General features: G+C 38.7%; 1 protein-coding gene across 11 annotated transcripts in view; it reads left to right on the top strand.

Moving 5' to 3' along the window:
* Window positions 1-17,668, top strand: part of MAPKAP1 (MAPK associated protein 1) — a 154,569-nt gene that overhangs the window by 127,562 nt on the left and 9,339 nt on the right. For 8 of the 11 annotated variants that reach the window (XR_010593585.1, XR_010593584.1, XR_010593583.1 and 5 more), the window contains 2 exons: window positions 4,866-5,006; window positions 11,817-11,954. Coding sequence is in view for 6 of the 11 variants with exons in the window: in XM_008172297.4 (XP_008170519.1) it covers window positions 4,866-5,006; window positions 11,817-11,954 (279 nt within the window). In the remaining 5 variants the exon portion in view is untranslated. The remainder of the gene's footprint in view (window positions 1-4,865; window positions 5,007-11,816; window positions 11,955-17,668) is intronic. The other 3 variants (XR_010593586.1, XM_024109002.3, XM_005279421.5) reach the window with 1 other exon arrangement.

The raw sequence follows: 17,668 nt of genomic DNA, 5'->3' as shown, positions 1-17,668 counted from the left end.
ATCCTGCCAACAAAGCTACCGCCCCATGTTGGGGGTGGCTTTATTTTGTTGACCGGAGAGCTCTCTCATGCTGACAAAGAGCGGCTATACGGCGTGCCTTATGGCAGCACAGCTTTGCAGCTGTAAGGTGCTCAGGGTAGACAGAGCCTTGGTCTCTGACTGCAGAACTGCTGAACAGACTCCTGGTCTAGGCCTGGAGTGTCCACTTGAGCTGATTGCTTTGCCAAGTAGATGCTTTTACATTCAAAAACTACATTGTGATCTCCATTTCAAACACCCAACAGGCCTGTAAATATTTGACAGGTTTGCTCACAGCTGCTTATGTGTGGCAAGTATCTCTTATGATGGTGTCTCCAGTCAGCGCTTGGAGGTGATTCTTTCCTCTGTTGTTGAATTATTTTGGTCTCCTCAACATTCTGATAAAGCTGCAGGTAAAGGAGCAATATGCCAAGTTCTATAGTCAGGATTTTTCTGGGCAGGGAATTTATCTCTGCTCTTACTGATATTACTGCTATTATCCAGTGCACCCTCAGGGGTCCTAATGTCTTGCCATCTTTAGATAGATGATCTGTGCTGATGGTGGAATTCCTGGCTTCTCTCCCATGATCAGCAACTAGAGAAATTCGACAAACCTTAAACTGTCCTCTTCACATAGCCAAATAAAACAAGATTAGGAGAGGTGGTTCTGTTTTACAGAGGATCTGAAATATTTCCAGTATAAAATCCCCCAGTTTAATCATTTAAACTTTGTCAAAGAATTCAGATTTTAAATTCTAATGAAAATGTTATCCCTGAATCTGATTTTGGTTGTGGCTACTAGTTAATCAGTCAAAGAATTAATAACACGACTAACATGCCCTTCTATACAGACTTTTCATCTGAGGATCTGATATATGAGTAAGTTCAGCCTCATAATACGCCTCTGAGATAGACACTTCTTCTATCCATTTTACAAATGAGTAAACACAGATTGAGAGGCTGACTTGTGGAAAGCCACCCATTGAAACTGGGAACAGAAGATTAATACTCTACAAGGCTGTATTGTGAGTCTTAATTATAGAATCATAGAAATGTCGGGCTGGAAAGGACCTTGAGAGGCCATCTAGTCCATTCCCCTGCGCCAAGCAGGACCAAGTAAACCCAGACCATCCCCGACAGGTGTTTGTCTAACCTGTTCTTAAAAACCATCAGTGACCGGGATTCCACAGCCGCCCTTGGTAACCTTTCCTGTGCTTAACTATCCTTATAATTACAAAGTTTTTCCTAATATCTAATGTAAATTTCCCTTGCTGCAGATCATGCCAATTACTTCTTGTCCTACTTTCAGTGGACATAAAGAACAATTGAAACAGTCTTCTTTAAAACACCTCTTAACATGTTTTTAAAGACTATCATCAGGTCGCCCCGCGGTCTTCTTTCTCAAGTCTAAACATGCCCAGTTTTTTTAACCTTAATTAGTTAATATTTATAAAGTACTCTAAGAAACCTTTGATTAAAGACTCTAGAGGAGATCAGTATTTTATTTTGTTACTACAAAATTTCTGACTAGGTACCAGATTGGTTTGGCTATTAGTCCGCACATTTTACCTTCAGTATAACATCATCCTCATGAACCAATTATTTGAAGTATTAAACTTAGGGGAACATAGGACTTTCTTCACCTACCACCAAAATGCAGCCACCTCTTGGGTAGAACATAACAAATAGCTAACTGTGAATTGTAAAATTACCCAACATCTTAGGTTAGGCAGTGCAGCCGTTTGGGGTAATGCAGTACCTGTCTGAAAACTGCAGTAGGCAAAAGGTTAGTTACCTCCCCAGGTGCAGTCCAGACCTAACATGGAATACGACCAGGACACTGGGTTAAAACCTCTGCACCTTCCAGGAAGAGCCACAGGTGGTCAGGATCTGCGCTTTATTCATTCCGAATGAAGAATGCCATTACTGAATCACCAGCACAATTTCCTATGCCCTCTAAGTATTCCTTGGAGAGTTTTTATTCCAGTACTCACCCAGGCAGGCCATGCTTAGCTAGAAATCTGATACAAGGTGATATGGCTGCAGGCTATATTATACGTGACCACAGAATAGCAATACAGTATTCTGCGGATTGTATCATAACACTGCACACAGTTTGATGGTTGAAACAGCGCAGTGTTAAAGCACAGTTGGGTAATTGAAGGAATGCATGGCAGCCCTACATTGGCATTTCAGTAGGTTTGTGTGTTGAACTCAGTCCTTTAACTTCTATTCCTAGTCAGTTTTCTTTTGATCCTAAGGCAACCCGTTCCGTTATAGTCCTTGCTTTCCTTCCAGGCATCTCTATGCCACAGTGTTTCAAAATGCTTTTAAGTGCACCAAAAGTTTGACATATCTCAGTGTATCTTTGAAATACTGCGGCATGAGTGTTTGACATGATACATTACGATAATCCATAGAATAGAGACATTAACACAAGGGTCTTTGACAAAATGCATTGTAATGTCTCTGAAGGAGCCATTACAATTTATCTTGTCATTCTGTAGTGTGGAGTGGTTACAGTGTTCAGATGGGTATGCACAAATTCACATGCTTATATACACCATTTTATTGGAGCTTAAAAAAATATATCCAAATGGGATGGTCCAGTTTGCAGATTTAAAAATACTCTTTAGATTGTAATGCCAAGTAGCTGTTTTGTGTGTTGCTGAGGCACACGCAAGTCTAATCCTTTCTCTCATGGGGAAAATAGTTGGAAAGGTGGTTGTTAGGCTGATATCTTTGGAACATGGTTTTTCCACTGTATACTTTTAAGCATTTAGCTGTAGGCACTTAAGTTCTCTGAACACAGAGGTGAGCATGTGTACTGTAGATGAGAAAATCTGGGTGTGAATTCATAAACTGAAAGGGAAAATTTTTTGCAAGTGGGAAAAATTGAGTGTTCAGGTTTTTGTTTCCCTCTAAGTTTACACTGCTCCTCTCCACGGCTGTGATGGCAGCACCTGCTGAGACAAATAGGATGCAGTTCTGCAACTCCAAATTATCACCATTAAAAGGAAGCTTGCTTCTGCATCAGCAGTGTGTATTTGACTCAAGTGCCAGGGCTTTCCTCTCCCTGGTAGCTACTGTCCTTTCTAAAAAGCAAGTACTCCACTTGTTACCAGACTCCAGATATGGAAACTCTCTGTAGTTTCACTATAAGTTGAAATCCTCAAATGGGATATAAATTTACACCACCAGAGTGTAGAAGGTCAATGCAGGAAGCATTAGTGTGTTGAGCCAGATCCAACCACGTAAGTCTTGAACAATATTAATATATAGAAAATGACAAGCGTTTTGCTGGTTATACGATATTGTTAAGACCTCTACTAAAATTCTATTGTCTCATCTGCCCATTATTAAAATTTCAGCAAAATATAAGTTTTCATTAATCTCCCACAGCAAATTTAGGACTGTGGACTGGCAGTTGTTTCAGCTTTTAGGACTACATTAGCTGGTGTATTAAACAAAATGTGTCATTCTTCAGTATCTTCTGCAAGAAGTTAAATCAATTTTCAACCATATTTATGCACCACTTTCTCTAAAAGCATCTGAATTATCATTTACAGCTAAGATGAAATTACTCTGTAAAAATTGTCACATTATAGTAATTTTTAAATTGATATTAATCCAACATCATAAAATGTAAAAATCTTAATGTTTTTTTTTCCCCCAGTAATTGGCATTTTGGCTTAATGAGATGTTACCTTTTTTAAAGCTAGTACCTACAGTAGTAATAAGAATACTAATCAGTAGTGTATGCTGAGTATAAGAAACAAGATACCACTCACGTTGTTAAGAATAATAAAGTGTTAGTAGGTGGGGGAGGAAATATAAAGATGTTAATGCCACTGTGGGGAAAAATATAGTGAAAAAGAGATATTGATAGATACATCCAAATGCTTGTTGTATCTATAAGTCACTGATAAAATACGATAACGGCAGACCTGGCTGATAATTTTTCAATGAAACATATTTTTTTGAAAAATGCTGATTTGCTTAAATCAAAAATTCTTATGGGGAAAGGATCAGTTTTGATAAATTCCTCAACTCTCACGAATTTGGGGGGAAAAAATAAAGCTTGTCAGAATGTCCCGTTTTGACATTTTTGAAAGAAATTAAGTGGTCAAAATCAAAATAAAATGTTTCAAAATTATCTAAACAATACATTTTAATTGACCCAAACTGAATTTTTTTAAAATATTTTCAAATTATGAACAATTTTGAAATGTTGACATTTTGTCCCAATTCAGGTGGGGGGAACATTTCTGAAATCTTGAATGTATTCATAGGATGGGAAAATAGTTTCTTGCCCACCTCTAGATAAGAGCTACTTCAGCCATCGCCATTTAGCAGAGCTCCTACTAGCTTAATCATTGACACTCTTTTGGCAAAACTGTTCTTGGAACTACAGCTGACTCGTGCAGAGTCTCTGTAGTTACTGCACACAGGGCGTTCACAAAGTGACTCCAACCAGTCGCTGTAGGATATCTGCGAGTTAGCAAAGTCTGTTCTAGGATCTGGCCACATCTCACTAGAATCCAGCATCAGGATTTTCCACAGATTTTATGTGGCACCCTGATGGTTTTTTAATATCTTAAGCTTGTAGTGAATGAAGAATTTTGCTTTAGATTTAACACTAAGTATTTCCTTCTAACCTCTGATGCGTAGGCACTGATATTGTGAATTTCTTTTAATAAAAAAAAAACAAAAAACCACCAGCTGGCATGATTGCCTACGACTGACCAAGCAATACATTTGTAATTGCAAAAGAGACAATAATATTTGTATTCTAATTTAATTATATGTGCCACATTTTAAGCCTTTTATTTTATTTTTTTGGGCAGGTTCAAGAGGAGAAGAGATCTCCGAGGAAGATCCTCAGATCGATATAGCTACAGTTCAAGATATGCTCAGTAGCCACCATTACAAGTCCTTCAAAGTCAGCATGATCCATAGGCTTCGGTTCACGACTGATGTTCAGTTGGGTAAATCAGTTTCTACTGTACGGCCAAGGGAAGTAGAGCAGTTCAGAACTTCAGCCCCCTCCAGTAGTTATCTGTCCACATAGGTGCATTAAAAATGCCCAATCACCACATTGTCTAATTGACCATACAATATAGTGTTTAATATTGCTACTAATTGTTTACTGTCAAAAAGATCAAGTTGACATAAAACCCACATAAACTGTGTAAAATGGAATTAAATTATAGGTTTTTGATCTTTCTTCCCCACTTGTCAATCTGTGCTTCAGAGAAGTACAGTAAAAGGCATCTCTTCTCTCAAAATAAATATCAACTATATCTCATTTCTTAGCACATCAGTTGACAATATTTAAGTATTTGTGTTATCTTCAATCAGCTAGCACATATTCCCTGTCTAAGAAGACCATTATTTAGTGACTCTTTTGTCTGTGCTTTCCAAAGCAAGGGTTTTTGCTGACTAAACATGCAGATTAATTGTCTTTTCTTAAAATCAGTCCATGCTAAATTAGGGAAGATTTTTATTAAGCCAGTAGATTTTAATGGTGTTAATGGAATGGTGAAGTGGAACAAAATATAGCTAGTGTTCTGTAAGGGGTTTAACATTAGCCTTTCTAGCTTTGTCGATGTTCTGCAAAACCTGAAGGCTAAAAGATGACAGGATTTTAATAAAAAAGCTATTTACTAATTTTTAACAATAATAGGGCTTTTATAGTCTCTGGTTTAAATTGTGGAAATTTGATTTAATGATGCATGGATAAGTGAACTATAATACTCTCGTAAATACTTTATATTAAAAATGATTCAGTACAAAAATATTTAACGCTGAAATGCTTACAAAATATTTTTCTGTATTATTTAGTAGAATAGTTACAAATTTGAAAAATTCTTCATTATTTACTACCATTAGTCTCTTTATTACGCCAATTCTGAACACGTAAAAAAAAATGATATTCCCCTGCAAATATGTACATTGGAAGCTTTTTCAGTTTATTTTGAACTGTCTTGTTAGGGAAGGATTTATATGCTGGTGTTGAAGTAGGACAGTGTTAGGCATGTTTTCTGCTCTTGAGTAAACTATCTGGGTGTGATAGTTTGCTTTCAGTGAAGTTTGACTCACTGTGTCTGGAAGCTGTCAGAAATGAGAGCTTGAAAAGGTCATGACAGATCACTAAAGATAAATGGTTAAGGGAGAATAGCTGTTACAGGAAACGAATGGCTAAACTTGTTTTGTAGTAAAGGGGCTGACCCCATCCACCAGTGTATGGACCATAAACTTTCCTTACTCACCTTCTGTAGCACCCTGTGCATGTGTCTATTTTTGATGGCTGCACAATTTGCAGTAGGTTTTTATATTCTAATTACATACAAAACAAAAACCCAGTGAGGTGTTCAAGGTATGAACAAATGGAAAATATCAAAAACTCCCAAGTAAGGTCATAAGAACTATATGTATGTGGAATTTTTCCTACTGGAGCCTTTTCGGTTATTCATGTATCAGTGCTTTCAAAAGTAAACATTAAGGGTCAGAACTAATGGGAGTTAAATGTTTAGAACTAATGGGAGTTAAATGTTTCAGAGTAGCAGCCGTGTTAGTCTGTATCCGCAAAAAGAAGAACAGGAGGACTTGTGGCACCTTAGAGACTAACAAATTTATTAGAGCATAAGCTCTATGCATAAGCTTATGCATATGCATATGCATCCGAAGAAGTGGGCTGTAGTCCACGAAAGCTTATGCTCTAATAAATTTGTTAGTCTCTAAGGTGCCACAAGTACTCCTGTTCTTCTTTTTTTGGGAGTTAAATGTGTTAATCCTCTTGCTGTGTGGTGCAGAATAGACTCCATTGAATGTGAAATGTCAGAGCCAATACATATATTAGTTTGTATTTATGGATTTTAGGGCTTTCAGTGCCAAATAGCATGTGGATGGTCAGCATTTTCATTCATCAGTCATATTATATATTAGCAGTAGTTAAGTGACAGTTTTCCTGGAAAACCTGTTTCCTGAGGGTACTGAGAACCTGAAGTCATTAGATGACTTCGTTTATTGATTGTATTGATTACTCTCAGTGTACTGCAGGAATATACATGCTGGCCAGGAAACATTGGACTGTACAGTGACCACACTTAAAAACATCCTTCAGGATTGAGTAGGAGTACTGATTCCACCAGTACTCTCATTTTAAGTATAGGAAATCTCCCTCAAACTGGTAGAACCTTTCTAAGGGGAAGGATATTTTTATGTGCAACAGGGCCCTAACAGTAATGAAAAAAAATCTTAGCACAATTTTACATTTGTTCTGTTAAATATGCTAAAGATAGCAAATGTCCCTTTTGTTGGCTGGTTGGTTGGTTTTAGATAATAGTGTAAGTGTCCCCGTAGGTTTTTCTCCCAGATGGTGGGAGACCCTGGCCTCGCCCAGTTATGTTCACTGGGTGATTTAGACACCGGCCCCAGATACTTATTTCTTACGGGGGGGATCTCACCCTTTGGGGTTTTCTTAAGTCTCTTCTGATGTGGGAATCAAAAGGAAAGATAAATGTCCCAGCACACTCAAAAATAATTTTCTTCCCCAGAGCCAGCTCAAAGGGAAAAAGGCCAACAGTGCCGTCTTACTCCGGGGCTGTCTGTGTAGCAGTTTTCAAGGAGTCTTTCTGGCTGGGCTGTTGAATCAGGTTTGCTCTGTCAGGCCTACCCTGGGGGATCGCTGCACTCCGGGAGGAGTAGGGCAGAGATGTCCTGGGCGGGAGTCCCTCCTGTGGCTTCAGGAGTCACTTCAGCACTTTCCTGCTCAGGGTGATCTCTTCCTCCAGCTGACTGCAGTTTCCTCCCTTTTAATGGCCTCCTCCCTACCATACCTGGTTAACAGGGTCAGAGGGGCAGGGCTAGCCACGCACACAAGGCCTGTCTGGCACCTTCCTCAGCAATGTGGGGTCTATACACCCTGTCACAAATAGGTTCTATGCGTTTGCATATAGTATAATAGATGCTCTGCTGAAAGAGTTTATGAAATTTGGCTATGGAGTAATGCCCCTGTCTAAAATTGCATAGCTTTATATTTGTAATAATGTACTTGTCAATAAGTCAATTTTTTTTACTATAACTGCCTGTACAAAGCCACCAGTAAGGAAATAAACATTTTAAAGGAGCAGTTTTGATTATGTAAAGCAGGGTGGCTAATGGTGATACTATAAGTCAGTGGTTCTCAACCAGGGGTCTGGGGAGCCACGAGCAGGTTTCAAGGGGCCACCAATCAGGGCCAGCATTAGACTCGCAGCAGCCCAGGGCAGAAAGTCGAAGCCCCACTGCATGGGGCTGAAGCCCAGGGCCCTGAGCCCTACCACCCGGGGCAGAAACCAAAGCCTGAGCAATGTAGCTTTGCGGGGGCCCCCTGTGGCTTGGGGCCACGGGCATTTGCCCTGCTTGCTGCCCGTAATGCTAGCCCTGACTTTTACATACAGAAAAACAAATCTTGTGGCACAGGTGGGCCATGGAGTTTTTATAGCATGTTGGGGGGGACTCAGAAAGAAAACGGTTGAGAACCCTGCTATAAGCTACATTTTGTAAGTGTCTGGGTATTCTTTCCTTTGATTTTCTGAGAAACACTGCACTTTGTAAGGCCGGTGAGAGAATCTGGTTCTGGATTTATCCAGAGAGCTGAGAGGAATGCCCAGGAATGTATACACCTGTGTGTAATTCTTATTGATGCTAAAAGGAGTTATATAAATATCGAGGGAAGAAATGACCACTCTGTGGCTGACTTTTTATTAGAGCTGAAAGCTTTAGTCACAATAGTCACAGGGTCTGGGGTTTTAGGATTAACTTGTGTCACATTATAATGCACATGTTCTGTATTGTCAACATTTCTACTCCGTTTCCAGCATGCAGTAAGGAAAAGATGTATCTATTTGTGCACTATGTTATCAAAACTAAAGGAGGCATATGGATTTGAAAAATTATTGCTGGCAAAGTATGTTATTAAAATGGCCCATTCCAGACCCTAGCAAAGAAAACAGCAAGAACAAAACGGTAGTGCTGGGTTGTTGTATCTGTACCATTTGTTTTGCTAAAATAGGTGCATTAAAGAAAATTGGAAAGGAATAATACATTTAACTTGATTGTGAATGTGACTAATTCAGACAGTAAAGCAGAAACTGCCTAAGCTTTATGAACTAGCTAATATTCCACAGATTTTGGGTTCAAATACATGCATATTGGAGCACAGTAACACACAAAAAGACAGCACTGACAAAGAATGTGCTGCTGTGGATGTGTGCAGGCTAAAGCAAATGATGCCGAGATACAGAAATAATAGATGAAGTATACAGCAACAATTTGCAGATAAAAATAATAGAAGTTAAAGTGTATTTTACATGATAAAGGAAAGATGAAAGAGGAGGAAAGTCTGTTACATCTGAGATGGTTACAAAATCCATGCGTTGTGAAGTAGCCTCTGTTGAAAAGATTGATGCAATGGGGAGTGACCTTGGCTTGGAGCAGGAGCTGGTGATGTATGTATGAGCATCTCTCTGCTAAATGGACCCAGATTTGTAGCACTAATATACATGGAAGCCCAGAACCAAACTCGGTATGGCAATAAATCAGCAGCCACTTTGGGTGTCATTTCTGGTTTATATTCCACTATTGTTCTATCACTTTAATTCATGTCACTATCATCTGTTCATCTGGAACAGTTTTATATAATTTTCCAGTGGCGTTACCTGACAAATCCGATCAAATTAACAAGGTACATTAACAATATTGACTGACTGTGAATTCTGGAGTTGCAGGACCATAGAATGAAATTTTTAAAAGCTGTTTCCAGTGGCGATGATATTTTGTTTGCTTTAGGCAGGGAGGAAGAAAAGGATTATTTTCCATAAAGGATTTGTACATTTATTTTGTAGAACTTGTCTCGACTTTTTCAAGCATAAAAATAAAAACTCTCATCAACAACTTCAAATATAATTTTCTTTGAGAGGCAGAAAATGTCTAGATTTTGGCCAATTATTGATTACACTGAAATAAAAAATAAAACTGGGTTATAAAATTTTTCTAGAGTGAAATCTTCTAATAAAGTGGATCTCCTGATATAGCTTCAGTCTGCTCAAATTATCTAGGTCTAACACTTCTGGCATCAATTAAATTCTTGACACGCTGCCTAATTGAAATATGGTATCTGTGATGTGAGGGATGTTTAAGGACAAATTGATGAATTTGCTGAATCAAAAAGTAAAAATTGTTTGTGGCGTTCTGTAAACCATATTGTAATGACCAGGGTTAAAACGAAGGTTACTTTACATTTTGTGCAAAGGACCGTAGCAACATGCATGCTCTGTGCATCTGCCTTTTGCTGTCTGTGCATTTGGGTTTTATAATTGAATAAAGTACAAATGAAACGGATTTTTAAGTATCAATTGGGGTTTCATTTTTGAGAGGGGGGAGGTAGAGGTTTTAGATAGTTTTAACCTAGCATCATATTTTTCTTTTATTATCTCCTGTTTAAATAAGGTTTCCTTACACTCCAGCCAAACCTGGCATAGCATTTTCCAAAGTATCTGAACCAAAGGCCTTAGAAGGGAAACGTTTATCTCTGCTAGTTTCCCAGAGAAGCAGCAGCAACATATTATTTTAAATACTTTTTATACGCTTGCTCCATTTTCCCCATTTCATTGTGACCTTGACCTGTAACTCATGACCTAAAAATGTAATTACTTTTAAGGCTCCACACAGGTCTCCCTATGAAAGGGATACGGAGAGGCTTGTTCAGTCATGTCAACAGAGACTTGTAATTGTAAACTAAACAATGAGCTCCTGTACTCTTCAGTGCAGCACAGCAAGGCTGTTGCTTTGTAATACTGTGATAAAGACTGCCATAAATTACAGTGTGTATTGCAGGGTAGATTCCAGCACAGCGTTAACTCTTCTTGCTCCTTCTTTCACAAGTTCAGAAATAAAATTTGAAGTGATAATATTGTTAACATTTTCTACAGTCACTCTCAGGATTTGTCTAGTATAGGATTCTCTGCTCCATGTTCTTCCCCTGAGTGTTACTGTGCTGTGTGTGCATCCATTTCACCTAGACACATAGTAGTGTAGTGTGCAGCCATCTGGGGAAGCCCATGCCCATAAACAGGCAAATTCCGTGCCAGGAGCTACAGAATCCATTACTTGCTTTCAAAGTTACCTAATTAGGGTTGGCTCTAAATTGCTGGAAGTGTAAAAATGCACACAATCTCCAGGACTGGACATCCTCCTTTGGAAGAATCTGTTTGGATAGCAAACAAATACTACCAATGGATGTTGTCTTCTGAGACTGTGTGTGTGTGTGTGTGTGTGTGTGTGTGTGTGTGTATATATATTTATTTACATAGTGTGTGTGTGTGTGTGTGTGTGTGTGTATATATATATACACACACACACACACACACACACACACTATGTAAATAAATATACACACACTAATAGTGGTGATTTAAAAAAAAAAACACAGGAGGTGCATCTTTCTGTAAACCTTATAATCCATTTAGCAGCCACTCTCAGAACAGCTGTGCTTACATATTTGTGAAATGTGTTTCCTGACACTTCTTTTTTTGCTATAGTGCTTTTTTAGCAAGCTAGGAGGGCAACATACAGGTTATGTATACAGTTTGATAATTACTTTGCTTTTGGCTTCAAACACTCCTGCTCTTTTGAAAAGCCCAAAAGGACAATATACTTTGATCCTACATACGATTTATAAAGTGTGTCAAATGGTTGATATGAAATCACTTACACAATCCACTGTTGTGCTTTTTATTCCCTCTGATTCTCAGGTATCTCTGGAGACAAGGTAGAGATAGACCCTGTTACTAATCAGAAGGCCAGCACTAAGTTTTGGATTAAGCAGAAACCCATTTCGATCGATTCTGAACTCCTCTGCGCCTGTGACCTTGCGGAAGAAAAAAGCCCAAGTGAGTAGTGCTTTTTATTTATGTTCTCTGCTCTCTCCCTCTCTCCCGCTGTATGTGCTAGGTGCCAAGAGAATATATTGCCACCATGTCCTTTTCTTTCCATAGGTGTGTTTTATTCATTATATGAAATTTCTTTATATCGGACTTGGTTGTATTATAGTAGAGGGTGTTATGTACAGATATCATTTTAACGAGGGCCTTTCAGTGCTACTTACTGTAGACTGAAGGTCTGACCCCGTTTAAGTATTTCTTGTCCTGGCATCAGTATCCACCAATAGTGTTCCATCAGGAAATTGCTATTTCCTGTGATCCAAGGTTTAACCCCTTGGCTGTGATACATTTCCCAACATTATTGCACTTGCTTTTGAACTTTTATTGTAGCAGCCCTGTGGGTAGCAGCTTGAATGAATTTAAAGAACACATGTTCTTAGAGGTAGATTTTAATCTCAAATGTACACAGCATATCAGCACATCCCAAAATAGCTGCAGTCCTGGGGTCAGTACAGTTGAGATCATGACCTGACTCAGAGAATTCCGTTTCAGCAAAACAGTGGCCATATTTAAGAACCAGGGCAGTAAGTGAATTCTTTGGTAACTGGAAAGCATGCAATAGGACCCCAGTGTTTCACCAGACAGCAAAGTGAGGTCTGGGTTGAGCTTGAGGCCTGAATGTTTTGGTTGAATGCTGCATTGTAGTATTTGTACCATCGATTATTAAAAGAACTAACAGGACAACAAGCTGTTTGTGCACAGGCGAAAAATAGATAGTTGTTGATAGTGACCCCAAATCATAACGATGCAAAACGACAAAGAAGTTATATATATTATAGATGTTATTACATACATGCTTTGTTTGATGGTAGTAAAAGACCCTTAGTGTAGCAGTGAGATAGAGAAAACATAACGTGCACTTACTAGGGTAATGAGTTTGTCACATTACTTTGGAGGGATGAGATTGTGGGTGCACAGCTTTTATTAAAGATTATGCTAATATTCTCCTTGGAATCGCCACTTCATTCGCCTCCCCTGTTTCTGTATCTCTGGTCAAGCCAATCGTTCTCCCCCATCCCTCCAGCAAGTTGTCACTGTACTCAGTGTGAGTGTGATCCTGAGGTACAGCTTCCTTAATGGCCAGGCAGTCTGAAATTGCTTCGCCTTCTCTTCAGAGGACTCCAGAGCAGAGCTTTAGCAGCAAGATTGGCCAGTCAACCACAGGTGTGACAAAATGTGCGATTCTTGACAAAATCCTTGAAGGCTTGACTTGCAGCCAGATGTCAACCCAGCTTCATAAATACACTTGTGGGTTTGCAGCCACAATTTCTGTGGCAAAAAAACTGTGGTTTCAGAATTGTGCACACACCCAAAAACAGGCTGTATCTCAAAATCCAGTCCTGAAAGTCTAGGTTTTTGTCACAGAAGTCATGGCCTTCATACCACACTAGCCTAGCAGGCGTCATATGTCCCTAAACTCGTTTGCATCCAAAAGATCTCCATCTGGTCTGCAGTTGGAATGATGGGGGGAGTCTATTGGGACTGTCAGCACTGCAGAGGTAGCACTTGTGCCCAACTACAACAAACCAACTCCTTCCAGAGAAGTAAGGAGCTAGCAAGAAGATGGCTTGGAGTGGTGGACATTAGGTTGCGGATGGGAGATAGCAAATATACCTTTGCAATATTGGAGATTTTGATTCTCTCCCTTCACATCACAATCCCTACAATTTCCATATTAAAATAGATTTTATTTACTTTTAAAGGGTGAAAATAATTCTTTTTCTTCTTCCTGAAATCTGCACCTCTACCAGGTCCAGTAAAGATGCCCCAGAATGGGGCAATACAAAAGACATGTGGTGTGACATCCCAGGATGATACATTCTGGGGCACTCTTAGTGGCAGATCAGTATCTATTGAATTTTAAAAGACCAAAAGTTATTTTAGCAGAGTAAAGGAATGAAACTCACTATATTTCCTAAGTTTTGCCTGTGATTTTTATCAGCATAGTGATATATGTTTGTAGCAGAGTTTACATCAAAAATTATTCTTGGGGCTTTCCTTGAATGAATTATTACAACGAAAGAGAGGCTGAGAAAAGATAAGGTTTTTGAGTTCTGCAATATATTTTGTTTCCGTGTTTTTATCTCTTGTAACACAAGCGTGCTCCATCTGGTCTTTCAGAAGCACACTGCAACATGTAACAGTGGCTGTACAGTGCCCTACAGTTATATTGTGTGAAAACATACCGGATGTTTTGTTAAACTGACTGCTTTCTGTAGACATTAGCAGTTGGATTATAATGAAGTTGTTCACTGCACTGCTAGACTTACTTGTCATAGCTCTGAACAGAGAGAGATGTTTTTCAAAAACTTCCAACTATGGCCAGTTTTTCATGTTAATGTGAGTGCTACAGTCAAAGCAGTTTGGTCATTGTGATCAGTGTGATTGAAGATGTATGCAAAAATTTCCCAAAAGTATGCAGGTAACTAACATGGCTACAGTTACTGTGTCTTGCAGAGTATGGAGACCCTAGGGTTTCCAGAGAGAGTTCTTTGAAAAGATGTCTAAATAGCAATGGGGTCTAAAGAGGGTGGGGGGACAGTATAGCTTCCTTTCCTTTAAACTCAAATGTCTCACTGGAAAGTAAGTTCATGCAGTGAAGATTTATAGCCATACCCCTGTGAGTGGTAAAGGACGTGGAACTTTGCAACTTTAGAGATGAAGTTTTTGAATATTTACAGATGAATTTTGGGAGTTGGGGTAAGGAGTTGAAACTTCTCTTATCACAAGTTCCCAAAACTTAGGGCTGCATCTAACTAAAGTCAATGTGCAAATATATAGAATTGTTTTGAAATAGCTTCAATTTCTAGTTTGCTGGGTATGTCTGAGAATTGTTGTGTGCCCTTGTACTAGGCCAGCATTAGTGTCTTATTTCTGAATTAAAATTAAGTCAGGCCTCATGAATTCAAACAGGGAGAAGAGGTAATGGCCTTACTAGTTAAACCCAGTACCAATCGAATCTGCAAACACTGTATAAAGTGCTTGTTTAAATCAAGTTCAGTCTGATTATCACAAAAGATTCTGCAGGTTTTGAATCTTGAAAGGAAGCACCCCATCATTAAGAAATAAGATTTAAACCTTAATAAAGTAGCTGTCATTTTTATAGCTGAAGAGAGCTCTGTATCTCAATTAAGTGTACATAATATAAAGTCTTAAGGAAGCAACGTAATAGGTTTAATACAATTCTGTCCCCTTGCAATAGTGTAATTTAAAGGAAATTTGATTATGTTATTGTCTTACATTATTTGAACCCAGGTAAAACTTCAGTGCCACAGACCCTTGCCTATTTTTAAAAAGTGCACTACAGACAAAGTGTGGGTTGTGATCGATGCATGATGTTGCTGTCCCTGTTAAGGTTTAGGGTTACCAGTTTACCACAACATCTGCAGAAAGAAAACATTGATCAGGCACCGAAGTTTTGAGGGGATTAGTAGTTTCAAGAAAGGCCTTTTGGTAGAATTGAGGATAAATTAGTCTGGTAAAATTGTGGTCTCCAAATTGAATGAATCTTTTTTCCATTCCTAAGTACTTGCCAAGATCTGCAGAAATCTGTTTCATTTGCTAATTAAATTCAAACTACTGAATAATGATTCTTTATCATCCTAGTTTTTATTAAACTAAAAGGATTGCTGTTGTTAGCTGGAGTAGCCTTAATCCTAAAGTGGGTTAAACAAAAGCATTCTGTTCTGTAGGTCACAAATATATTGGTAATTTCAAGTTGTAATTTAATTGCCTGCATTGAACCCTGCAGTTTAAGATTTTCTTTAAATTCCTATTCCATTGTTGCACTGGGGCTTAACAGAATGTTAACCCGGTAATAGACATACGGCCTCCCCATTCTATGTCTTGCTATCGAGCGGTTCTGCATGACTAGTTAAAGAAGATGGCAAGAAGATTAATGAAAGCAGCCTGATACAGAAGGGGGTAGGTACCTTTGCAAGACTTCTACCGAGAAGATATTAGAGCTGAACCAGAGCTTGGCTTTTTCTTTATCCTGTGACCTTTGAACCTGCCTTACTGTGGATAGCTGCCAACAGAGCCGACATTTTGATTGATGTTGCTACACGAGTCAGTCTTTCCCATTGAATTCCACATCTGCACGAAAATAGCTTTTCCAGCAGAATTCATACTGGCTGTAAGTGATAGCCAAATTGATGGCTGAAATGCTTTTATATAGTTTTCATTTAAAGCTAAATGTATTTGATGTTTTAATTCAGTATCATGTTCCTCCAGATTATATACATTGCATAATATTAAATTAATGATTTTATTGTTGGATTATGAAAAAAATGATTAGAAGACCAACTAAAAAGCTTAATACGAAGCATATAGAATGTTTTGTTTAAACAAGTGTAAGAGCACACAGTCACTTCTTTTAGACCACAGAGTTCTAAACAGCTTCTCACTTTTGTTTAAATGGAATGGAATGTTTGAACGATTTCTTTTAGCCAGTGCATTCTTGCCATGAACATCCTGTGCTCAGATCTGCACCCAGCACCTCGTCAGCAAGTTTATCTAATATCTAGCACACTGGGCCCTGGATCCCTTCAGTGGAGCAAGAGTAATTACTGGCGCTGTTTTGTGAATGACGTTGCTGTGAATACAATATTGCTTATTTGCTTGTTACCAGAGTTATGGTCCTTTCCAGGGATAACATGGCACCGACAATAACAGCAATTGTAATTCAACATGGACACAATTGTTTGCACTCATAAAATAGCTAGGTAGAGATCTAAATGGGTGCAAGTGCAGGTGTGAATAAGTACACGTGATTTTGTAGTTATAATTGTGTCTGCAGGACACTGTGGGCTCAAATCATTGGAGGCTAGATGGGGACATGGCTAAAAATCAGAGCTATCCTAACATAATGACCAGCTGTGCTCCATATGCAGCATACTGTAGGTCAGAGGTTGATGCTGCTTTTATTGTACCACTGGCAATGCCAGAAGGTCACCCCATGTAGGGTTGGCATTAACTGTGTAAAGCTTGATCCACCAGAGAAAGTGGTTGGTTGCAAGGCAAATTATAGGATTTTGTCCATGCCTACGAATTAATGACTGGCATGGACAACTATTTACTATAGTAAATAATGGAGACTCCGTTTGCGGTGAGCAGTTCGTGATGTGTGATATATAGCAGGTTATAGTTACATAGTTATAATATTGTAGCTGTGGATTGTTAATTTAAGGGTAACTCTTTATTAATAAATTCAACCCTGTGATGTATTAGCATACAGTAAGATAAAGTCCTGCCTGAGTACAAAATAGAGCTTAGCTTTAACTCATTAAATACATCCGTTATTGAATAGCCTTCTCATAAAAGTACTCTGGAGCCCAATCAGGACGTGCATTGCTTCATCCTTTTAACAAATATGTTTCGTAGCCCTATTAAAAGGGGTCTTCATCTATCCTGTCAAAGCTAGTCTGCTGGGGTTTTTTAGTTTAATTACACTATCCAATTAAAACTCCTTGCTGCATTTTGATTCGCTTCTCCTTGGGCTTGAGTGGATATGACATTTACAAGGCTCGCCTTTCAAGCAGACAATAGTGTGATTGATGAGGTGCAGACGCAATGAAGGAGGCGATTGCCATGTGGAAGCACTGCTTAGTGCATTTTGATTTATTTATCATTTCTTTCCAAAACAAGGTTGCTGGTGAAGAGGT

The sequence above is a fragment of the Chrysemys picta genome, chromosome 18, assembly GCF_011386835.1.
Source record: "Chrysemys picta bellii isolate R12L10 chromosome 18, ASM1138683v2, whole genome shotgun sequence".
In the NCBI taxonomy this organism is placed as follows: domain Eukaryota; kingdom Metazoa; phylum Chordata; order Testudines; family Emydidae; genus Chrysemys; species Chrysemys picta.
The sequence above is the reverse complement of the archived record's forward strand: the minus strand, read 5'-3'. Positions and strand labels throughout refer to the sequence as shown.